General features: G+C 39.0%; 1 protein-coding gene and 1 long non-coding RNA gene across 9 annotated transcripts in view; one reads left to right on the plus strand and one right to left on the minus strand.

Moving 5' to 3' along the window:
* mtss1lb (MTSS I-BAR domain containing 2b) overlaps positions 1-26,001 on the plus strand; it is a 131,774-nt gene that overhangs the window by 4,152 nt on the left and 101,621 nt on the right. For all 6 annotated transcript variants that reach the window (XR_007429061.1, XR_007429060.1, XM_022685869.2 and 3 more), the window contains exons 2-3: positions 21,325-21,386; positions 21,494-21,567. Coding sequence is in view for 4 of the 6 variants with exons in the window: in XM_022685869.2 (XP_022541590.2) it covers positions 21,325-21,386; positions 21,494-21,567 (136 nt within the window). In the remaining 2 variants the exon portion in view is untranslated. The remainder of the gene's footprint in view (positions 1-21,324; positions 21,387-21,493; positions 21,568-26,001) is intronic.
* LOC125787157 (uncharacterized) lies at positions 23,910-24,893 on the minus strand. 3 transcript variants are annotated; one of them, XR_007429097.1, is made up of 3 exons: positions 24,828-24,893; positions 24,392-24,483; positions 23,910-23,960 (listed from the first exon to the last, which is right to left on the minus strand). It is a non-coding gene; the product is annotated as an uncharacterized LOC125787157 (long non-coding RNA). The 3 variants fall into 3 exon arrangements; XR_007429096.1 differs by lacking the exon at positions 24,828-24,893 and adding an exon at positions 24,552-24,622; XR_007429098.1 differs by lacking the exons at positions 23,910-23,960; positions 24,828-24,893 and adding exons at positions 24,165-24,212; positions 24,552-24,622.

Below are 26,001 nucleotides of genomic sequence, written 5' to 3' on the forward strand. Positions count from 1 at the left end.
ACCCAACCCTGTTATTTATTTTATGTTTTGTGTCCTTCCTGTAGCCTGGAAAGCAATTTGTTCAATTTCCGTCATAGATCATTTTTATTGGAGACCCCTAGGGCACAAGACATTTTGAATCTGGGACAGTCATTGGTGTAACCAGCTATGCAAATATGCTGTGTTATTGTCCTATTGTTGTTAATAAATGGGACTAAATTTGCCAGCACTTTCATGCTGTTCTGGTTTCTACATAAGATACTGTATAGTCATTGGTGTGACAGTATAGTCTGGATTGGATAGTATTCTAAGGAATTCCACTATGGCACTGACATCTGTCTATATATAGTATATTCAATTATATAGTATCTGTCATAGATAATTGTTATTAAGACCCAATGATATAGCAGCATTGGAACTTGGATAGACATTGGTATTCTTCAGAGATCTGTTCTAGTCTATGGCTCAATCCCATTTTCCCCCTTGGCCCTACCACTTACCCCTACCTCTTCTTTTTGAGGGGTAAAATCCTTCTCTAAGAATTGGGAAACACAACCTATAGCTGCTGCTGCTGGTAAACTAGTTAATTAGTTAGCTTTAGGGTGTATTTTATTATATGTCTTCAGAAAGGGGAGAATAAGGTGCAGAAATGAATTACCATTGTCCATTCCTTAATTCCTCTGTGATGTGGAGTTGAAATTAGCTTTGATTAGCTTTTGTTTTAGTTTATTTTATTACTGTTCCACCTTAAATACTGCAGACCCTGCCGTATGTTGCAGCTTGCAACATGTTGCCGTACGTTAGCTAGTTAAGTAGCTAATAAAACAAGCTACTAGCCATCTGTTTATGCTTGTTATGAGGAATTCAGCCATAAAACATTAAAAATACACATTAAACTATAGTAATATAGTATTAATCGTCATTTTTAAACAAGGAAAATACGAAAATTTGTGGCTTTCTTTGGTCCAGTGATTCTCATACCTCTTGGTATATTAGCTAGCGGTTTCTCCCATGTAGCTTGTTTTAACACGGTAATCATGCAGACTACAGTTCGATATACTCACCTGTGAACGGCCAAAGAGTTAGCACTGCGGTTAGCGGGTAATGCTAATTCTGCTCCAGCAGTGCTAGCCAGGGTTAGCAGTAGGCTACAGGCTGATAATACTCACCTCTGAACCCGGTGCTGGAGAAACTTCACTAAATCTTCTGTATAACTCTGTACTTCAGCAGAGGGGCTTTACTGCTCTTTAATACCTAACTGGAAAAAACAAACGTCACATAATTTTCTCCCTGTTGTGTTCAATAAAATCATGCAAACATATAATTTTGTTTGTGTGGTTTTAGTTTAAGCAGACTATTTGTCTATTGTTGTGACTTATATGAAGATCAGAACACATTTAATGACCAATTTATGCAGAAATCCAAGTATAATCCCAGGATTAGGATTCACATACTTTTTCTTGCAACTGTAATACACATACTATGCTCTTGCTGCTTCCATTGCATGGTAACCAGGGCTGCTCTGCCATTCACTGAGCCATGCTTTGGTATTTGAGAGCATCCAGCATCCTAACAGAGCCTCCACTATGTACCAAATACGTATAGCTCAATGCAGGGCTGCTTGGGAAACGCGCACAAGGGTTGGCTTTAAAAGCGGGAATACCAAGTGGATGTGTACCCACAATACACCAGACGTGTGGTCGGTGGTTCACTGCTGATTAAGCAGATGCAAAGCTCACTGCTAGCTTTCTCTGCACCCTGGAAAGCAATCCATACATCATTTTTATTGGACTCTATGTGAGACCCCATGATTGGCCACCAGATGCATTATTGCATCAAGGACAGCCGTTGTTGGGGGTTTACAGCTAAACGCAGCCTACTGTGTTATTGTCCTGTTATATGTAGGACTAAAGAGAATACCAGCAATACCATGCTTTATATGTGTATTTATCTCTGTAACTTAAGATTCGTACCTTGTCGTCTTCTCGGCTTAATAACTCAAGATTTCCTTAAAACCGCAGTATAATAAGGCATGTATATATATATACAACTCTGGAAAAAATGAAGACAGCACTTCAGTTTCTGAATCAGTTTCTCTGATTTTGCTATTTATAGGTTTATATTTGAGTAAAATGAACATTCTTGTTTTGTTCTATAAACTACGGACAACATTTCTCCCAAATTCCAAATAAAAATATTCTCATTTAGAGCATTTATTCGCAGAATAACCCTGGTTTCTAATCACAGTTTTCTGTGAGGAGAACATCTTGGCATCATGTTCTCCTCCACCAGTCTTACACACTGCTTTTGGATAACTTTATGCTGCTTTACTCCTGGTGCAAAAATTCAAGCAGTTCAGTTTGGTGGTTTGATGGCTTGTGATCAATCATCTTCCTCTTTATTATATTCCAGAGGGTTTTAATTTGGTGAAATCAAAGAAACGGGATCTGTGAATTATCCGTTGTATAAAAAAACTCAATAATAATTTGTCCTTCAGAGTTTTTTTCACAGTAAGTTTCTGTGGCTGGTTTACTGCTTTATGTATCTTAAGTTTTCAGTTCTGACGTATAATCCAGTGTCTCAGGAGAGCTCTGTGTCGTCTCTGAGTTTCTTTGAGGCTGTGTTTATCTACACCAGTTCAGAGCCTAATATCAACACATAGGCTTCTAAACAATGTTTTGAATCATTGATTCCAATTTGCACTCTATTTCTGAACCGATTCCCTCAGTAAGTCGACTCTGCACTCAAAACATTATGTTCCTCCGGTTCCTCAAATCATCCAAACATATTCAAACACCACAGAGATTGCATAATATTTCACAAAACAGATATTAGATCAGCATATTTTAAAACTGAAACATCTCCCAGCTTTTTAATGCTTATTTTTTTGCTTTTTTTAGCGATCAAGTGAATTAAAACACCAAACAATGTCTTCTCTCACACAAAGTTAACTATTAAAGAAACATAAGATTTTAGTTTCGGTGATTCTGTATCTACTGTAACTGTAGATTAACCCTTATTTATAAACACTAATAAAATGAATCTGAGGGAAACTCAGTTGAAGGAAGTCAGATTCTGGCAGGGGTGCAGAATTTGGCAAAACACCTGTAGAAAGGCAATGAAATGGTGAAATGACACCATTCTACAAACCAATCAGTGTGAAGTATAGGGAGGCTCCGCCCACAAAAGTGATGCAGTGTTAAACCGAAACTAAACGTACTAAATTGAGATCATTCTTCCTCTTCTTTTCTCTTCTTTCCTTTCACTCGTTTTTTTCTAGTCCCAGTCCTAGTTTATTCCCAGTGCTCTGCGCTATTTCGACACGCTCACATTTATCTCATTTATAATTTAGCCCAGATTCTGCAGGTTGCCGGCTGATGATGATCAGTGTGTAGAATGTGGGTCAAAACATGACTCCCCACATTCAGCTTCACATGATGAAGAGCGCCGGGTGGGCTTTAGGAAGGCGGCGATGGTGGTGGTCTTTAATTTTTGTGTAATGTACTGTATGAACAGGAACTTTAATAATTACACATAATTATTACACAGAGGAATAATCTCCAAACCATCACTGATCATCAGTAAATTTTTCATTTCCTTTAAAGTAAATCAAGGGAGCAGAGTCTGGAGGAAGAGTGGAGAGACGCACAGTCCAAACTGCTCGAGGTCTAGTGTGAAGTTTCCACCAATCAGTGATGGTTTGGAGAGTCATGTCTGTCATCTGCTGGTGTTGATCCACTGTGTTTTATTATCAAGTCTAAAGTCAGTGCAGTTTTGTTTTCCCACAAAATCTTACAGCACTTCATATCTTACAGCTTCCTCAACAGATTTCATTTTCCAGCAGGACTTGGCACACTGCCCACACTGCATACCAAAAGTACCAATTGGTCTTATATAACATATATAACGTTCTAATTTTCTGAGACACTGATTTTTTGGGTTTTCATTAGCTGTAAGCCATAATCATCAACAATAAAATAAATTAAATAAACCCTAAAATACATCTATATAATATATTTAGTTTCACTTTAAGAACTGAATCAATGATATTTGAAATATTTAATTTTTTGAGATACCCTGCTATGTATATATATATTATATATATAGTCCATGGCTAGAATTGTTTGTCTAAACAGACAAGCAATTGTACTGCATATATAAAATAGTACATACCATACATTTTTTACCAATATAATAGGATACACCAAGTGTATATCGTCACAGTCCAATGAAAATATATCTCCAAAACAGCAACTTTATAGGAGAGAGAAAAAAAACTCTAAACTTTCAATGGAAGTCAATGTAAAAAGAGTTTATGTAAGGTAATTTAGAAGTATTTCTATTGGTCCGTTCATCAAGAAATTTTGGCTCAGTATAGGAGCCAATTTCCCTGTTTAAATAATGTAGTAAACTAAAAATCGACAAAAATGGAGATGCTTGTTTTTTATTGGATAGCGACGATATAGACCTGTCACAATACATTTAATTATTTTAATTCTTTATTAAATTTCCTGCAGATATAAAATATAAATAAAGTGATAATGTACAGCAAGTATAATCCCTGTCCTAATTACGTTATTACTATTATACTGGTAAAAAATGGGCAAAATCTGATGAAGATTCCTGTTTATGTTTAATATCGCTATATATATATATATTAAATTATTTTTTTTACTTGTCCTATACTGTGCAGCCCTAGTATTATGCTTTCCCAAATATCTGCGCTCATTAAAATGCTATTAATGGTAATACTTTGTATCTGAAGAGGGATTATTATGATTATTATGATTGTTCAGATGATCAGACAGACACAGAGAATATGGGTTATATATTGTGGTTTATATCTCATTTTTTTAAAGTACTAAATGCTGGCTTTGGGTGCATCCCAATTTTCCTACTAATTACTAATATTACCTAGTATTGGAGATCTATAGACGCTTTGCATTGTGCAGTTTGATTTAGGGGGGTGTCAGTGTGTCTTTGCTATCGGAACAATGGAAAGAAAGTACACCTTGTGTGACTCAAACATGCAAAAGGCATGTACTAATTCTCTTAATTAATCATGGTTGTGGTTATTTTTGTGAGTAACGTGAAATAAACCAATCAGAGTGTCACTTGCTCATCATTCCCTTTAAGAACCAGGTGCGCTCTGACTTTGAGAACACAGGGGATTGCTATTTTAACAGTGCAGCTACCTGGACGTGTCCAACAAACTCTTCTCAGCAGAGGAAACTGAGCTGCTGGTTGACGCTGTGAAGGAGCTCCAGCAGCTCATTTACGGGAACAGCAATGTTATTTTATTTACTATTCTGTTTATTGTTGATGTAAAAGTTGGGTTTGTGCACTGATGAATTGGCGAGATAGCGATGAACGTCTGACTGTTGGCGTCTGTCTAGGTTGTATTCAGTCAGTGGAGCTCCTGTGTTTTCTGTGCAGACGCAGTTCTGCTGCTGGTTCTTTGTTATATATATATATATGAACTGCAGGCTGTAGATGATGCTGCACGGCTGACTGAGGTTTGATGTGTCTCCTCTGCTGTCTGATGCCCTGCCTCCCTGCCCGTATCTCTTTGTTGCGGGGGGGGGGGGGTTTGGCACCCTGAGGGCACGCCCGCTCTCTCCTCGTATGGATCTGACAGTGAGTGTACGGTCTGGCCTGGCTTTGTTCTGCTGGAGGAGTACAGTAGGAACCCCATTAAACCAGTCACTAAATCTGCAGTGGACTCCATCCAGCCCTATTCTTATTATTTGATGTGTCAGTAAGGATATGATGTAATAAAACACCAGTCAAGCAGAACATTATGACCATCTCTACACCCAATATCGGAAGATTATCAGCTCCACTGATTATACATTAGTACTTAGTTAGTAGTGCTATAATAATTACAGACTGTAGTTCTGTATCTGTTTGTCTGTATATTTTATTATTATCCTCCTTTCATCCTGTTCTTCAATAATCAGAACCCACAGGATAATCTGTGATTGTAGAAAAACTGTACCACTGTATAAACACTGTATATACAAAGGGGACATGTCAGTCCCGGGGCCGAGGCTGAGACGCGTCAAGTCCAAGTCAAGACCGAGACATTTTAGTACTTGAGTCCGAGTCAAGACCAAGACTTTTTATTTGTAGCGTCTGAGTCAAGACCAAGGCCGAGATATTTTGAGGCAGAGTCAAGAAAAATACTTTTTAGTAGTAGACTCTGAGTCAAGACCAAGACAGAGACATGTCAGGTCAGAGTCAAGAACAAGACCAAGGCTAGGATATTTCAAGTCCGAGTCAAGACTGAGACCAGGACATGTCGAGTCTGAGTCAAGACCAAGACCGAGATGTGTCGAGTCCAAGTCAAGACCAAGACCAAAACAGACACATGTCAAGCTGAGTCAAGACCAAGATCGGGACATGCCAATCGGAGTCAAGACCAAGACTTTTTAGTAGTCGAGTCTGAGTCAAGACCAAGACAGAGACATATCAAGTCCGAGTCAAGAATTAGACTTTTTAATAGTGGAGTCCAAGTCAAGACCAAGACGTGTCGAATCTGAATAAAGTATAAGACCAAGACCGAGACATGTCGAGTCTGAGTCAAGACCATAATCGGGACATTTTGAGTCCACATCGAGACCAAGGCCTAGAAAAACCTAGACCAGATTAAGATTTAAAGATAAATATTTATATATAAATGATTATATATATATATATATATATATATATATATATATATATATACCGAACTGCACATTGGGTTAATTGATGTGCATACAGTTCATATTGATATGGTAAATCTATCATATTGATTGAAATTAATAAATACATTGTTTATATATAGCTTATTTCAGTACCGTCCAGCCCTACTGGATTTTGTACTTTTTCTTATGGGTCAGTAGTAAATATTCATATGTATGTGAATATATATTGTTTATCATTTAAAATGCAATACAATATTACAGTGTTAGAGCATTTTTTGGAGAAACTGTACAGGTAGAAATCCTGCACACTTTTTTACAGTAAGTGGTTAAGGAAGTGTTGCAATCTGGCCAATGACGTAAAAGAAAAAGCCTTTCTGTGTGTGGATGAGCATTATCCTGCTGAAATATGCTCTCAGTTGAATCCCTGTAGATATATTCTAAAGGGTAAAGTGGAGGATCTGATATACTGGGCTGTGCTGGGAGACCTGGAATAGAGGCGAGTGATGTAAGACCCTCTGGTCATGTGTTTGCCAGCTGGACTTGCCATATATATCTCTGCTGTTTACATTTTACTGGCCTCCCGCTGGGATCTGCATACCAGTATATAGAGCAGAGGCATCTGTGTGTGCTGACCCTCAGTTTACTGTAGAACCTGGATTAGATCTTAGCTGTTTTGAGCTGGAGATAAATCTGGAGTTTACTAATGCATCTCAAAAAATATATATTATCAGTGAAAAGTTACTTTATTTCAGTAATTCTGATCAAAATGTGAAACTCATATATTATATAGATGTATTAAACACAGAGTGATCTATTTTAAGAGTTTATTTCTTTTATTGTTGATGATTATGAAGCTTACAGCCAATGAAAACCCAAAAAAATCTGTGTTTTAGAAAATTAGACCAATTGGTACTTTCAGCAGTGTGGGCAGTGTGCCAAGTCCTGCTGGAAAATGAAATCCACATCTCCATAAAAGTTGTTTTCAGCAGAGGGAAGCTGTAAGATATGAAGTGCTGTAAGATTTTGTGGGAAAACAAAACTGCACTGACTTTAGACTTGATAATAAAACACAGTGGATCAACACCAGCAGATGACAGACATGACTCTCCAAACCATCACTGATTGGTGGAAACTTCACACCAGACCTCGAGCAGTTTGGACTGTGTGTCTCTCCACTCTTCCTCCAGACTCTGATCCGTTGATTTCCTTTAAATGAAATGTAAAATTTACTGATGATCAGTGATGGTTTGGAGAGACATGTCTGTCATCTGCTGGTGTTGATCTATTATGGTGTTGGTATTGTACTGTATTTATTACAGATATTTGACATTTGGGGATGCACAATGTTATCGTAATTATATATATAACTTCTCATTCAATGTTTTTCCTTCATAGTAAATGAATAGTAACGTGATCTATCAGATTACGAAGGAACACATAAGGAATCATGTAGTAACTTAAAAACAGTGTTAAACAAACTAAAATACTCTGTAAAGAAGCTTTTAGGTGCTCTTATCTGGGGAGCTGTTAACTTGTGGTTTCTGAGGCTGGTAACTCTGATAAACTTATCCTGTACAACAGAGGAAACTCTAGCTCTTCCTTTCCTGGGGCAGTCCTGATGAGTGCCAGTTCCATCATTATAATGTTTTTGATGATACATTCGTCTTTTTGGATTGACTGACAAGTCATTTTTTTGTCTTTATTTAGTTGAGTAGTTCTCACTTCTCATAATCTGGATTAGAACATTACTCTAATATTCACTATTCACTGTATACCTGTAACTCTACCTCTACAGCACAGCTGTTAACTGAAAGCCTGAATTCCAGGTGACTCCACCTCATAAAGCTGATTGAGACCTTTATGACCTTTATCTATGGAACTGTCTGTGGTGTAACCAGAGGTTGTGTGAGGTTGTGTGAGGTTGTGAGAGGTTGTGTGAGGTTGTGTGAGGTTGTGTGAGGTTGTGAGAGGTTGTGAAAGGTTGTGTGAGGTTGTGTGAGGTTGTGAGAGGTTGTGAGAGGCTGTGTGAGGTTGTGAGAGGTTGTGTGAGGTTGTGTGAGGTTGTGTGAGGTTGTGAGAGGTTGTGAGAGGTTGTGTGAGGTTGTGAGAGGTTGTGTGAGGTTGTGAGAGGTTGTGAGAGGCTGTGTGAGGTTGTGTGAGGTTGTGTGAGGTTGTGTGAGGTTGTGTGAGGTTGTGAGAGGTTGTGTGAGGTTGTGTGAGGTTGTGAGAGGTTGTGTGAGGTTGTGTGAGGTTGTGAGAGGTTGTGAGAGGTTGTGTGAGGTTGTGTGAGGTTGTGTGAGGTTGTGAGAGGTTGTGTGACGTTGTGAGAGGTTGTGTGAGGTTGTGAGAGGTTGTGTGAGGTTGTGAGAGGTTGTGTGAGGTTGTGTGAGGTTGTGAGAGGTTGTGTGAGGTTGTGTGAGGTTGTGTGAGGTTGTGAGAGGTTGTGTGAGGTTGTGTGAGGTTGTGAGAGGTTGTGTGAGGTTGTGTGAGGTTGTGAGAGGTTGTGTGAGGTTGTGTGAGGTTGTGTGAGGTTGTGTGAGGTTGTGTGAGGTTGTGTGAGGGTCTTATTGAATGGACAACATCTACACAAACTGTGTTAATCCACGGGCTGTAGAGCGTGTGAACAGCAGCATGCGTTCCCCCAGTTCCTCTGGGTTTAGCCTCACCGTCGAGGTTGAGGATCCTCATGAGTCTGGTCTGGTCATGTTCTCTCACTTACTAATTAATAAATCTATTTATTTATTTATTAGTTTATTTGTTGTGTATTTGGGGTATCTGTGGTGTTAATGTGAGGTTAGCGAGGTCTTCTCGAGCACGTGTTTCTCACGCTCTTCAATAGGCTGGTTGAAGATGAATGGCCCTGGTTTGGCCGGTGGAGCTCTCTCTGGAAGTGTGCCAGCTCGGCGGAGGCTTTGTTGGAGCTGACAGATCCATCTCGTCTCTTACGTCTGCTGACTCGAGGAAAAGCCGGCGGACAGCGGCCGCGCCGTGTAGTACCGGGGGGAGGGGGCGGGGGGAAATATACACCGGATCGAAGTTTGTTTCATCTAGATTTCCATTTTTTCCAGATCCTGTGCCAAGAGTTATGTCATACAACACACTGCCACAGTTAGTCCTGTCAGCTCCGGGAAAAAAATAAAAGATCACTTCAGTTTCTGAATCAGTTTCTCTGATGTTGCTATTTATAGGTTTATGTTTGAGTAAAATGAACATTGTTGTTTTATTCTATAAACTACAGACAACATTTCTCCCAAATTACAAATAAAAATATTCTCATTTAGAGCATTTATTTACAGAAAATGAGAATAATGCATAGAATAATGCAAAGAAAACAAAACAAAATTCATATTCATAAAGTTTTAAGAGTTCAGAAATAATCAATATTTGGTGGAATAACCCTGGTTTTTAATCACTTTTTTTGTTTTCATGCATCTTGGCATCATGTTCTCCTCCACCAGTCTTACACACTGCTTTTGGATAACTTTATGCTGCTTTACTCCTGGTGCAAAAATTCAAGCAGTTCAGTTTGGTGGTTTCATGGTTTGTGATCATCCATCTTCCTCTTGATTATATTCCAGAGGTTTTCAATTTGGTAAAATCAAAGAAACTCATAATTCTTAAGTGCTCTCTTATTTTTTTCCAGAGCTGTATAATTTCTGTACCTTGCTGAGAAATACAAGCTGTACAGGGCTAGGATAATAACATTAACTTAGCTACTGTAACAAATTAGCACTGCTGAGGTAAACTTTTGACCGGAACAGCACTACTGAAATAAATTCGATTAGAACATGATTAGAACAGCGGAAGACACAAAGTTAAAGGTGTGTTAGAACCTGAAGTCCAAAGGCATCAGCGTTATCAGCATTATCAGTGCTTTTCATTAGCGAAGCAAAATTGCTGCTCTTTTTGTCTCATAAATTATGCAGCAAACAATTTCTCTGTTTCATCTGACAGCAGTTTACTGTCTGTCTGCTAATGTGATGTGATGTAATGTAATATAATGTAAAGTAATGTGGTTGTGGTGCTTTGCCGAGTGCAGTGTTTAAGAAACTTAATGCACACTGGATGCACTGTTAGCATCACTGCTAGCGTACTGTTTCCGACCGTGTGATTTAGCGGTTTGTCTAAAACAGCTTCTGTCTGTGGAGTTTTGGAGTTTTGGAGGGATGTAATGAAGGATTTCAGGAGGGAAAACAGCTGCAGGATCTGCAGATCTCTGTCTGAACATCTCATCACCTTCAGGTTCTCCTGCCAAACTGTTCCAGACACTTCCATCTGTAAACTGTGGGAAAGATATTATGTAAGAAGATGTACACGAGGAATGTGCATATAAAATACTGAGTGTAGTAAATCATATAGGACTACTAGATCTATCTACACTACATTTAAGCTCATGTGATTTTCTCAGTCAGCTTTATGAAGTACACTGAAAAAAATGATGTGTAAAATTGACTTTCTGCATTTGCTTTTTTAAGTTAATTTAATTTCAGATAAATTTAAGTAACTTCAACTCGGTTTCAAGACTTAAATGTTACACAGAGTAAATAAGTGAACTAAACTTCAGAACTTTACTTCATTTATTTTTACTGAGTCAATCCTTTCTTTTAGTAAACTTTACTTCATTTATTTTTACTGAATCAATCCTTTCTTTTAGTAAACTTTACTTCATTTATTTTTACTGAATCAATCCTTTCTTTTAGTAAACTTTACTTCATTTCTGCATACAATATTACCTAATTACAATTACTTAATTTATAATTGTTTTAGTTTGCAGTTTATATGCATGCACTAAATATTCTGCAATATTATTTGCTGCATTATATTATTTTATGCTATATTATTTATTTTGTTAGCAATTTTTTAGTTCCTTAAAATGTGAAAAATAATAGTTATTAATCATTAGTTAATAGTATATTAATGAAATTGTTATTATAAATGATAATGTTACCTATAGTACCATTCTTTGGTAATCAGAAAATGGTTTATTGAACTGTATGAATGTCGATGATAAATGGACCAATACAATTAAAAATTGATCCTAATGCTTTGGAATAAAGTCAGCATTTTGGCCATCGCTTTTTAAGGCCTTTTAAAGGAAATTGACGATAAATAGCTGTGTGTTGTAGAGATTAAACGTATAAATTACAGTGCCAAATCCTCCTCTTTTGTTTTACTCATTGGGTCTTTGTTTCAGTGGCTGATCTGGTTCAGTCGTAGGGATGGAATTAGGCTAATGCGCTTCCCTGGATCCCACTGCAATCAATAGTGAAGAAAGGAGAAATGAAGCTGTATAGTGAGCTATTCATTTTAGCAGCAGAAATGAACGTGATTCATTCCAGCACTTACAGAATTTGTCTTTAGGCTCGCAGGCGCTGCTGCTCAATGGCTTTTCATTAGCGGAGAAGTTAGCGAAGAGAAGCTCTTTGTTTGGAGAGATTGGCGATTGTAAAATCAGTCTTTATTAATAGTGCCGACTGTAATGGACGAATGGAGCCGGAGACGAATAGAGAGCAGTAATACTGTGAGGAAGAAGAGCCATTTATAGTCAAATATAAAAGCAGAATTTATAGATAGCTGACATTCATCTAGACTTCATAGATAAACCCAGTACCATTTTACCACTTGTGTCTACCACTAACCCTTAACCCAGGGTGCGAATTATACAATGATTCTTGGGGTGGGGTCAAGTATTTATTAATATATTAAATCAGCTTATGTAGCACTTACATACCACACAATATATACATACTCATATATACTCATGAATAATATATTATACAGCAAAATCCACAGTTAATCCTGCAAAAACACACACACACACACTAAGCTACTGGCTGCTATCTTTCTTCAGCTTTCTCACCATTAAATTTGAATTCATACTCCCATACTCTCCCACAGGAATCATTTGTTATTTAGTTCTAAATAAATTGAGTAACTAATTCCTCACTAGGTCTAACTTACTGCAGCGTATGAAGCTTTTAGATTCTTGTTCACATTTCCATTCCACCTTAACAGTTTCCGTGCATTAAAACAAATTTTCTCTACGTTAAAACACAGTTCCCTTTTTAGACTGTAGTTGATAGTAGTAGATGATAAATTTTTAAGAGTTTTACACATTTCTCTTTAGGCTGCAGAAATCACAAACAGTCCATATAAAACAGAACATGAATTCTCATTTGAATCTTCTGTTCCACCTTAAAAGCGCCACAGTATCTACAGCCTGAAGCCTGAGTGCCGCGACAGCGGCGTTTAAGGCGGAATGGTAAATTAGCAGCATTTAAGGTGGGATTAAGCAACTTCATGTGAGTTATTTAGGAAAGGAAAAGCGTGTTAAAAGTGCATATTTAAGAAAGATAAGTAGATGGCACTACTTACACATAATGCTGAAGACTAAGCCACCTGTCCAATAATGATTCAGCAGTCAGGTAAACAGTATATACTAGTATACTATATGCGAATAGTATAACTTGGTAACTAGCTATAGCAGCAGATATTGAGGCTGCTATATTTAAAGGAGAACTCTGGTGTAAATGGACTTCTGCTGTAGTAAAACATGATAAAAAGTTCTTACTTTTGATGAATAGCACACCTCCATTCTCCCATAGCGTTCAGAGATCCAGAAATGTAAACATTTTGTCCAACAAACACCCTTCAGACTGGGTGACACTGAACATAATTTACCCCGATAAATCGTAGCAGCCTGCGCCAGCAGTAATGGATTTTTTCTTGATGCCTGAAGAACCTCCTACCTTATGAATTTTAGGTTTTCTTATTTATTTATTTATTTGGACAACATATTGGCCTCTTGAAGAGTTGTCCCATTTCATAGGATTTCAAACACTCCCCTTAATGCAATTCAGCCTCATAGGGAAGGGTGACAATTGAAAACAAAGGGTTGTGCTACAAACGAAAAACGGGATTGGTTTATCTGTATATAAACGTTGTATTTAGCTGTGCCTACAATCAAAGTGGGCTAATTTATTGAAACCCCGCAGTGTATACCGTGCTGTCCTATAGATGATCAATAGAAGCATTGACTAAGCTGCAAATTGGCCTACTATATGGATCTGTTTAATTCAGTTTAATCGAAATCCTTCTTAGGATCAATGTGGTGTTCCAAGTCTCGGGCTCATCTTAATCATGACTTACTTCACAATGAAACAGGGCTGCCTTTGTGTTTTTTTATTGTTTTTATCGTTTGCCAGCCTTCTGTTTGTTTCCTTGCCCTGATTAAAATGCACCTTTAATGCCGTTCTTCCACTTGGTTAGACTAACCCGAAAATAGCCTGCTTCCTTACCCTGCATCCCAGCATCCCTCGCTGCGGAGAGTGTGCCGTGGAGGCAGGTACTTATCCTATTGTTTGTGGATCACTTGGCGAGCCAAAGAAAGAAAGATAGAAAGAAAGAAAGAGAAAGAGAGAGAGGGAAAAATGCCAAGAGGAAGACTGTAAATTGCAAAGCTGAAATCGAGTCGGCCGACAGTCGACCGTCTTTGCATAAATGGGATTGCCCTGCGCTCCTATTGGATTAGCCAAGAGAATATGCTAATGAGGTGAGAGAGGGTGTCCCGGGATAAAGGAGGGGGGTCGGATCTCTCTCTTTCTTCGCCTTCTTATCTCTCGCCCTCAAGCCCCCCTTTAGTACGGCGGACCTCAGGCCTGCACCCCAGATTAGAGCACTTCAAACAGTGCAGGGGGTTCCACTGGGAATATCACGCTTCAGCTTCAGAGCGAATTAGCCAACATCAAACAGGCCGAATGAGACAGTGGATCAAACGGGAAGATGCCCACAGTCTCCCTTCCCAAACATCCACTGCTCTGCCTCTGCCGTCACTACTGACTCTCCATTGTGCTGTCTCCGTCCTGGACAGGTTTACTGTCTTTCCTGTGGTTCCTTTGTCTTTAATATCTTTGATATCTTTGATGATTGTTTCCCATTTTAGAACATTAAACTCAAAGCTAATGAAAAGCACAAGCTTGATTTCAGAAATTTACTTCCTAAAATGTTTTTACACTAGCCTTTTTCCTCATTCCTTTTGAGTTTGGTTCATTTGGAAAAGTGTATTTTAAAATGCTGAGCATCCCATAAGCGCTATTACTTACTGCTGACATTTTGGCAAATTTCAGGGTATCTCTTGTTTCCTGGAGAATCAAATTCTAGGAATTTCCTTGCTCCCTAGAGAAATATCTTCTTGTACAATTTCAGAGATTTGCTTTGCTCCCTGGTGAACCCCCTACCCTGCAAATTTCAGGGGATATATTGCTAATTTTATAGTTTTGCTTGTTTGCTTAGTGTATTAAAGAATGCCGTACCCTGTACATTTCAGGGTCTTCCCTGTTTCGTTGGCGAACCCCCAATCTCTAGGGATTGGTTTACTCTCTAGAAATAAAAACCCACCCTGTAATTTTCAAGGTTTTCCTTGCTTCTTGAAGAACCTCCTCCCTGGATAACCCCACACCCTGCAATTTGTAGGGATTTGCTTACTCTCTAGAGAGGCCTCTACCCTACAAATTTCAGGAATTTCCTTGATTCATGGATAGCCCCCTCCAGACAAATTTTAGGGGTTTTCTTAGTCCATGAAGAACCCCATACCCTCCAAATTTCAGGGGGTTTATTGCTAATTTAAGAACCTCCTACCTTGGAAATTTTATAGTTTAGCTTATTCCCTGGAGAACTGACTCCAAAGAGAAGCCCTTACCCTGCAAAGTTTAGAGTTTTCCTTGCTTCCTGAAGAACCTCCTACCTTATAAATTTCAGGTTTTTGCCTGCTCCCTGGTTAACCCCATATCCTGCTATTTTAGGATTTGCCTACTCTCTAGAGAAGCCCATATGCTGCAAATTTCATAGTTTAGCTTATTCACTGGAGAACTGGAGAACCTGCCACCCTAAAATGTTTAATAACCCCATACTCTGCAATTGTTAGGGGTTTGCTTGGTTCAAGGATAGCCCCTACCATGTAAATCTTAGTTTTAGTTTAGTTTAGTTAAGTTTTTAAGGGGTTTCCCGTTTCTCCATAAAAAAACCTGTTACTTTGGGAACTTCTGGGTTTTCTCTTGCTTCCTGGAGAACCCCCTATACAACAAATGTCAAGGTTTTCTTTGCTCCTTAAAGAACCCTGTATCCTAAAAATGTCAGGGTTTGTTTGCTTCCTGAAAAAAACTCCTAATCTACAAATGTCAAAGTTTTCCTTTGAACCTCCAACCCTGCTGCAAGTTTCAGGGTTTTCCTTGATTCATGGATAGCCCCAACCATGCAAATACTAGGGGTTCCTTAGTCCCTGGAGGACCCACTATCCTAAGAATGTCAGAATTTTCCTTGCTCCCAGAAGAACGCCTTACTCTGCTAATTTGAGGGTTTCCCTTTTCTCACTTGAGAACCCATTTACTTGCTTATTCCTGGATTTTTCTTCATTCATGGAGAATTCCCTAGTTTTTTAGTCTTAGGAGAAGTCTCTACTCTGTGAATTTAAGTGGTTTTCCTTGCTCTCTAAAGAACCCTGTACCCTGCATATTTCAGAGATTTTATTGCTAATTTAAGAAACCCCTATACTACAAATTTCATGGTTTGTTTGCTTCCTGAAAAAAACTCCCAATCTACAAATGTCAATGTTTTCCTTATTGCCTAAAGAACCTCCAACCCTGTTGCAAATTTCAGTGTTGTCCTTGATTCATGGATAGCCCCAACCATGCAAATTCTAGGGGTTCCTTAGTCCCTGGAGGACCCTTTATCCTACAAATGTCAGAATTTTCCTTGCTCTCAGAAGAACCCCCTACCCTGCAAATTTCAGGGAGTTTCTTCTCTCACTTGAGAACCCATTACCCTGCAAATGCCTGTGTTTTTCTTGATTCATGGAGAACTCACTAGTTTTTTAGTCCCAGGAGAAGTCTCTACTCTGCGAATTTGAGGGTTTTCTTTGCTCTCTGAAGAACTCACAACCCTGCAAATTTCAGAGATTTTATTGCTAATTTAAGAACCCCCTGTACTACAAATTTCATGGTTTGTTTGCTTCCTGAAAAAAACTCCTAATCTACAAATGTCAACGTTTTCCGTGTTCCCTAAAGAACCTCCAACCCTGCTGCAAGTTTCAGGGTTTTCCTTGATTCATGGATAGCCCCCAACCATGCAAATACTAGGGGTTTCTTAGTCCCTTAGTCTTAGTCTGAATTTTCCTTGCTCCCAGAAGAATGGCTTACTTTGCAAATTTGAGGCTTTCCCTTTTCTCACTTGAGAACCCATTTACTTGCTAATTCCTGGATTTTTCTTCATTCATGAAGAACTCCCTAGTTTTTTTGTCCCTGGAGAAGTCTCTACTCTGCGAATTTGAGGGTTTTCCTTGGTCTCTGAAGAACCCTGTACCCTGCAAATTTGAGGGTTTCCCTTTTCTCGCTTGAGAAACCTATTAACCTGCAAATTCCTAAATTTTTCTTGATTCATGGAGATCTCCCTGCCTTGCAAATTCCAGGACATTTTTTCCCAGGAAGGGGGTTCTTTACTGAGCAAGCGAAAACCTGAACTTAACAGGGTTGGGGGTTCTCAAGGTCTAGGTTTAGTATACTTATTAGCCAGTTTGGTCTTATGTAGAGGTTCTTTCCCTATACTTCTGCACTCACTAGTGTCTTTTTGATAGGTACCCCTTCAATGAAGGTACAATTTGAAGGTTCAGGCACAGCATCATTGTTCTGGGGTTTTTTAACCACAAAATGCTGCATCCATCTTATTGTCCTTTGCGATTCCTTCACTTCCAATTCTATTCCGCTTTTGTCTCCCACAGTTGACATTTATATAGATCTGATAGTTGCCCTTCAGGAACATGAACCCTGAGGGAATACCTTAAATCAGCAACGTTAATTTCCTCTGAAAGCCTGAAGAAGATTATGTTTTTCGCCGTTGTCACCAGTGACTCTCCTGTGCCCTCTCTGTCCGGCGCTGGTTTACGGTCTTTTCTATTGTTCTTTATTGTTCCTTTCTCTTCTTATTTCCTTCCCATCCGCTGTTTGCCTCCCATCCCCCTGAGTCAGACCTTTTCATTTCCAATCGAAATCATTTCTTTTACGTGCCCACTGTGTCTCTGCCCCCCTCCCTGCCTCCTTCAGGCCGAGGGGATGGGGGTATTGTGGTGAGGGTAGTAGTGGAGGTAAGTCGTGAGGAAGCAGGGTGTGCAGGGGGGGGTTTAGTCGTGTTTGGGTGGTGAGGCGAGGCGAGGCAGTGTGGGGGGTGTTAGGACAGTGGCGTTAGTGTGAGTCTGAACGTTGAGCTGAATCCTGACCTCCAGCTGTGCTCTGAAGTGAGGCTAATTTCACCCCTCGCTACGCAGCCGTCTGATCTGCTGCACTCAGGGCTTGCCTTAGCCTGCACGCTAACACGGCTAACAAAGAAACCCATGACCAAGCACACCTCCTCTGTCCTGCTGTACAGGTACACAACGGGAGCCTGGACAGCGATTAAGAGGACTGAGTATAATGTAGTAACTGTAGTAAAGTCATTTAATGTAGTTTAAGGCAAGGGAACATAACTTGTAGGGGTAACAAATCATTTTCTGTAAAAAAAATGCTGCCAGTGTTTTAATTATCGTATAGTGCTGGTCAATTTTGACGATTATTTCGGTTAATTCGAATGACAGTTTTAATGCATGTTCAAAATGGAGTAATCGCGATTTTACAACTTTACATACAGACATTGCATATTTTGAATCTGAAATATCCAAAAATGCTACTCATTTCTGAAGTGTTTATCTGTCTTACCTTGGCTATCGGTGCCTTCCACATACCAACACGCGCATATTTTCTAAACATTCCTCTGAGGACTGACTAAGCTCATACTAAATAAAACGTTCAAGCATGGTTCCCAGCACTTTCCACACAAACCCCTGATGGGATAAAGCAGATATTTAACTAGAAATAAATCCTCCGCAGCTGTGTAGATATGAGGACAGCGCATGATATGAACACATGTATGACTAAAATGAACATTGTTGTTTTATTCTATAAACTACAGAATTTTTTTTCAAATTCCAAATAAAAATTGAGTCATTTAGAGCATTTATTTGCAGAAAATGAGAAATGGCTAAAATAACAAAAAAGATGCAGAACTTTCAGACCTCAAATAATACAAAGAAAACAAGTTCATATTCATAAAGTTTTAAGAGTTCAGAAATAATCAATATTTGGTGGAATAATCCTGGTGGTTTTTAATCACATTTTTTTTCATGCATCTTGGCATCATGTTCTCCTCCTCCACCAGTCTTACACACTGCTTTTGGATAACTTTATGCTGCTTTACTCCTGGTGTAAAAATTCAAGCAGTTCAGTTTGGTGGTTTGATGGCTTGTGATCATCCATCTTCCTCTTGATTATATTCCAGAGGTTTTTAATTTGGTAAAATCAAAGAAACTCATCATTTTTAAGTGCTCTCTTATTCTCTTACTCTTTTTCAGAGCTGTATTTACAAAAAATGTGATGTACTGTAATGCCCAGCCTTAGTAATGACATAATATCACCAGAGTGCAGTTGAGGACATTTGAGATGATTTTATCTGAATGCCTTTGATCTATTCATGTTTTTTATTTGGATCTTCTTATCTTACTCATAACTGGTCATATGTAACATACTAGTGCATAAAAATCGAAATATCATTAAATCGTTACTTTATTTATGTAATTCAGTAAAAAAAAATTATTAAATGTATTAAACACAGAGTGATCTATTTTAAACCAAAAATCAGTATCTCAGAAAATTTTGAGGGTAAGATTCACCGATTTGTCGTAATTATCCAATTATCGTTAATTAACGATGTAATTTCAGAGCGCTATTGTCTCAGATCGGACAGTAATCAGCAGAAGATGCTAATGGCTAGCTTTCGTGTTCTTTGATGTTGTGTGTTAGGGGGATGGCATCCTCGGGTCGAGCCGCCGCTGATCTTTTTTTAAAGTGGGCATCACAGAAACTGGTGTGCCCTCTCTGTTTCCGTGGCAACAAGGCAGAGAGCCTCGTATGCAGCTTGTCCTCTTATCGTGGGACGCCACCCCTCATCCTGCTGCAGGGCAACACACACACACACATTTGCAGATTGCACAAAGTGTAAATTAGCCTAGCATGCCTATTCCTGACCTCTATTCCAGCTTCAATTTTAGTAAAGGACAGTTTTACAGCCTTATAACAGTGTTATAAAGGTGCTATAACATTAGAAATGCATTCAAATTGCACATGTGGCCAAACATGGCTTTCACAGGTTCACACATACATGAATTCATCTCAACAGTGGTATCCTAATCATGCATTTACCTAAACGGTGCTATTCTAATTATGCATTTACCTAAACAGTGCTATTCTAATCATGCATTTACCTCAACAGTGCTATTCTAATCATGCATTTACCTCATCAGTGCTATTCTAATCATGCATTTACCTAAACAGTGCTATTCTAATCATGCATTTACCTCAACAGTGCTATTCTAATCATGCATTTACCTCAACAGTGCTATTCTAATCATGCATTTACCTAAACAGTGCTATTCTAATCATGCATTTACCTAAACAGTGCTATTCTAATCATGCATTTACCTAAACAGTGCTATTCTAATCATGCATTTACCTAAACAGTGCTATTCTAATCATGCATTTACCTAAACAGTGCTATTCTAATCATGCATTTACCTAAGCAGTGCTATTCTAATCATGCATTTACCTAAACAGTGCTATTCTAATCATGCATTTACCTAAACAGTGCTATTCTAATCATGCATTTACCTAAACAGTGCTATTCTAATCATGCATTTACCTCAACAGTGCTATTCTAATCATGCATTTACCTAAACAGTGCTATTCTAATCATGCATTTACCTAAACAGTGCTATTCTAATCATGCATTTACACCATTCATTCAATTATAATCATGAAATTCATGTATTCATGTATGAATGCATTTACCTCAGCAGTGCTATTCTTTTTATTAATTTACCCCAGCAGTGCTATTCTAGTCATACATTTCCTCAGCAGTGCTATTCTAATCATACATTCATGCCATTTATTCTATTCTAATCATACATTTACGCCATTAATTATATTCTAATCATGCATTTACCTAAACAGTGGTGTCTTTATCATGGATTCACTTCAGCACTGCTGTTCTAATCATGCATTTACCTCAACAGTGGTATCCTAATTATGAATTTACCTAAACAGTGCTATTCTAATCATGCATTTACCTCAGCAGTGCTATTCTAATCATACATTTACCTCAGCAGTGTTACACTTATCATGCATTTACCTCAGCAGTGCTGTTCTAATCATACGTTTACTTGAGCAGTGCTATTCTAATCATAAATTTACCTCAGCAGGGCTGAGGTAAACGTAAATTTGTAGTAGCAGTGCTATTCTAGTTATGCCATTGTTGCTATTTTAATTTATGTAAAATAATACTGTATATCCTATTTCTGATTAGATGTTAACTGCATATCATTGGCTCTGTACCTGTACTCTGCACAATAGTGCAAATCTCAGTCTAATTTAATATAATTCAGTGCGTTCTGAGTTATAACCCTGTTATAACACTTTATAACTATGATTCCAGCCTTCTATTCAGTATTTGCAGTTTAATAAACACATATGAACCCGTACAGTATATATAAGCTGATCTGGTGTGTGTCTTTGTTCTGTTGCAGTGTTCGTATCCCGTCTGGGAGGACTTCAGTGCCAAGGCTACGAAGCTTCACGCCCAGCTCCGGTGAGACCCGCTCCGGTTCTGATGGCACATATATTACAGGTTTATGACCGGAGGATTAGCCAAAAGCTAATGCCATCATTTCTGTATTATTATTATTATTATTTCAGAACCACAGTGCTGGCAGCCGTGGCCTTCCTGGATGCCTTTCAAAAGGTGGCAGACATGGCAACCAACACACGAGGTAGGACGGCTGGTGTGTGTGTGTGTTTAAGAGTGTGTAAAAGTGTGTGAGGAGATGGATTAAATCGTTTGGGTTTTGAGAAAATGGTGTTGGTTGGATCAGTATTACAGCAATAGCACTAGAAAAACAATTAAAATGACTTCAAAAAGGTTTAATTTCTCTGATTTTGCTATTTATAGGTTTATGTTTGAGTAAAATTAACATTATTGTTTTATTCTATAAACTACAGACAACATTTCTCCCAAATTCCTTATTAAAATATCGTCATCTAGAGCATTTATTTACAAAAACTGGGAAAAATAATATTAATAATCACAGTTTTTTTTTTCATGCATCTTGGCATCATGTTCTCCTCCACCAGTCTTACACACTGCTTTTGGGTGAGATTATGTTGCTTTACTCCTAGGGCAAAAATTAAAGCAGTTCAGTTTGGTGGTTTGATGGTTTGTGATCATCCATCTTCCTCTTGATTATATTCCAGAGGTTTTTAATGGGGTTCAGGTCTGTAAATTAAGGGATTAAGTGACCTACAAAAAGAATGGCAGCTGGGGTGAAGAGCACAGAAACGGTCCACGCTTCATTTTGCCCATAAAAAAGGATATAATAAAATATATGCAGCAATGTAATGGGTGTAATCACTTTTGTAAAATACTCTTACAATAATTTATTGGTAAAATAATTTATTAGACATAGTAAAATTAATATTATACATACATTTAAAGATGAAAAATGGGTAAAATCCTGTATTTTAGTGAATTATAGGACGTTCTGCTGCAGTGTAAGATTAGATCAGTGCTGCTTTAAAGTGCGTTTTTGCGTTTTTTGGGAAAATGAACTTTACCCTGATTGTCTTTGGCTCCCCTTCAGAAGATGTTATCTGGTGTGATAATTATATTCATTGATTAAAAAGTGCCGCTGCTTATTCAGCCCCTGAGCTACACTTGAACTCTGCTTCTGTTCATTTAGCTTCCAGAGACAGAAACGGCCGAGGATGTGTTTTATAAAAAACGGAGGGATGGATGGATGGAGTTCATGAAGCGGAACAAAGCTTCAGTTCAGAGAGAGAGAGAGAGAGAGAGAGAGAGAGAGAGAAGAGAGAGAGAGAGAGAGAGAGAGAGAGAGAGAAGAGAGAGAGAGAGAGAGAGAGAGAGAGAAGAGAGAGAGAGAGAGAGGTGGTGGGCGTTGAGGTTATTTTTGGATCTCTTTGCCAGTTAATGTTATGAGAAGAGTGGAGATCCTTTAGAACCGTCACTCTGCCTCACTCTATCTCATTCTTTCTTGCTTTATCTCACTCTATCTCACTATACCATCACTCTACGTCACTCTATCTCATTCTTTCTTGCTTTATCTTGCCTTATCTCACTATATTCTCACTCTACCTCACTCTACCTCACTTTATCTCATTCTTTCTTGCTTTATCTCACTCTATCTCACTATACCATCACTCTACGTCACTCTATCTCATTCTTTCTTGCTTTATCTTGCCTTATCTCTCGCTCAATCTCACTATACATTCACTCTACCTCACTCTACCTCACTTTATCTCATTCTTTCTTGCTTTATCTTGCTCAATCTCACTATACCTTCACTCTACCTCACTTTATCTCATTCTTTCTTGCTGTATCTCACTCTGTCTCACTATACCATCACTCTACGTCACTCTATGTCACTCTACCTCATTCTTTCTTGCTTTATCTCGCTCAATCTCACTATACATTCACTCTACCTCACTCTACCTCACTTTATCTCATTCTTTCTCGCTTTATCTCGCTCTATCTCAGTATACTATCACTCTACATTACTCTCTCATTGTTTCTTGATTTATCTCACCCTATCTCACTGAACCACCACTCTACCTCTCCGTACCATTACTGAACCCCACACTACATCACTCTACCTCACTGAACCTTGCTCTACCTTGCTGTACCTCACTCTACCTCATTCTTTCTCATTCTTTCTTGCATTATCTCACGCTACCACACTCTACTCCACTCTCACATTGTATCTCTATCTACCTCGCTCTACTTCACTCTACCTTCATCTACTTTACTCTACCTCGATCTTCCACACTCTACCTCTCTCTATGTTACGTGCTCTGCCTCACCCTATCATGACTCTACCTCACTCCACCATGACTCTACCTCAATCTACATTGACTTTACACCACTCTCTCACTCTACCTCGCTCTATCACGCTATCATGACTCTACCTCACTCTACATTGACTTTACACCACTCTCTCACTCTACCTCACTCTATCATCACCCTATCATGTCTCTACCTCACTCCACCATGACTCTACCTCACTCTACATTGACTTTACACCACTCTCTCACTCTACCTCACTCTATCATCACCCTATCATGACTCTCCCTCACTCCACCATGACTCTACCTCACTCTACATTGACTTTACACCACTCTCTCACTCTACCTCGCTCTATCACGCTATCATGACTCTACCTCACTCTACATTGACTTTACACCACTCTCTCACTCTACCTCACTCTATCATCACCCTATCATGTCTCTACCTCACTCCACCATGACTCTACCTCACTCTACATTGACTTTACACCACTCTCTCACTCTACCTCACTCTATCATCACCCTATCATGACTCTACCTCACTCCACCATGACTCTACCTCACTCTACATTGACTTTACACCACTCTCTCACTCTACCTCGCTCTATCACCCTATCATGACTCTACCTCACTCCACCATCACTCTACCTCACTCTACATTGACTTTACACCACTCTCTCACTCTACCTCACTCTATCATCACCCTATCATGTCTCTACCTCACTCCACCATGACTACCTCACTCTACATTGACTTTACACCACTCTCTCACTCTACCTCACTCTATCATCACCCTATCATGACTCTCCCTCACTCCACCATGACTCTACCTCACTCTACATTGACTTTACACCACTCTCTCACTCTACCTCGCTCTATCACGCTATCATGACTCTACCTCACTCTACATTGACTTTACACCACTCTCTCACTCTACCTCACTCTATCATCACCCTATCATGTCTCTACCTCACTCCACCATGACTCTACCTCACTCTACATTGACTTTACACCACTCTCTCACTCTACCTCACTCTATCATCACCCTATCATGACTCTACCTCACTCCACCATCACTCTACCTCACTCTACATTGACTTTACACCACTCTCTCACTCTACCTCACTATATCATCACCCTATCATGACTCTACCTCACTCCACCATCACTCTACCTCACTCTACATTGACTTTACACCACTCTCTCACTCTACCTCACTCTATCATCACCCTATCATGACTCTACCTCACTCCACCATCACTCTACCTCACTCTGTCTGGTTCTGTTTTACTCTAGATGTTATTATGACTGTAATTGTCTGGTGTTTCGGCTTTGCTGGGAGGTTTTTCAATCGTTTTCTGTCGTCTCGTTTCAGGCCGCCTCAGGTCATGGTCATATCCTGTCCTGAACAAGTGAATGTGTGTGTGTGTGTGAGTGTGTGTGTGTGAGGATGAGGAAGTGTGTGTGTGAGGATGTAGACAGGCTCTGAGGGTTTAATGAGCTGACGGGGTTTGGGAGCTTTCCTGTATGCTCTCTTAAAACAGCAAGGGGTTCATCCCACCTCCCCTGCAGACCAGTGTGTGTGTGTGTGTGTGTGAGTGTGTGTGTATGAGATGGAGTAAAGGAAGAAAAACTGCTGTGTTGAGATGATTCTGTGAAATATCTGATTTGCACACATTTGTCTTTACACTGATTGATTTTGGTTGATTAGCCATGTGGAGAGTTTATGGTGAAAACTGTTGTATTGAAGTATAAAATCACAATATCATAGTAATCTGAGTAAAATTAACATTTTCTTTTTATCCAATAAAAACAGCAGGAGTAAACTGTTATCTAGTGAGTGGGGGTTAAACACAACACTAAATTAACCATATCTGACATGTCAACTAATAATTTAAACTGATACTTAGGGCTGCAACGATTAGTCGGTGTAATCGACGACCAGAATTTCATTGTCAACATTTTCAGTTTAATATAGGTACAAGAAACTATCAAAATGTACTCAAAACTGGTCTTAGGGCCTAAATGTTTAGCTGTCCTCACCAGTAGGATGTACAAATGGAGGACATCACAAAAAATAATTGCGACTAATCGACTAATTTAACAAACTCCAGATGATCCAGAACGCAGCAGCACGTCTGGTCTTCAACCAACCGAAACGGGCACGAGCTACACTGGCTACCAGTTGATGCTCACATCAAATTCAAAACTCTTACTATCGCCTACAAGGTGATGACAGAACAGCTCCTTCCTGCCTGCACTGATCACTCCTGAAGTAACACACATTCACACAAAGCAATCCAGACTGTTCTCATACAGAGTTCCCCAATGGTGGAACAAACTACCTT

This window comes from Astyanax mexicanus, chromosome 23 (assembly GCF_023375975.1).
Source record: "Astyanax mexicanus isolate ESR-SI-001 chromosome 23, AstMex3_surface, whole genome shotgun sequence".
Taxonomy (NCBI): Eukaryota; Metazoa; Chordata; class Actinopteri; order Characiformes; family Acestrorhamphidae; genus Astyanax; species Astyanax mexicanus.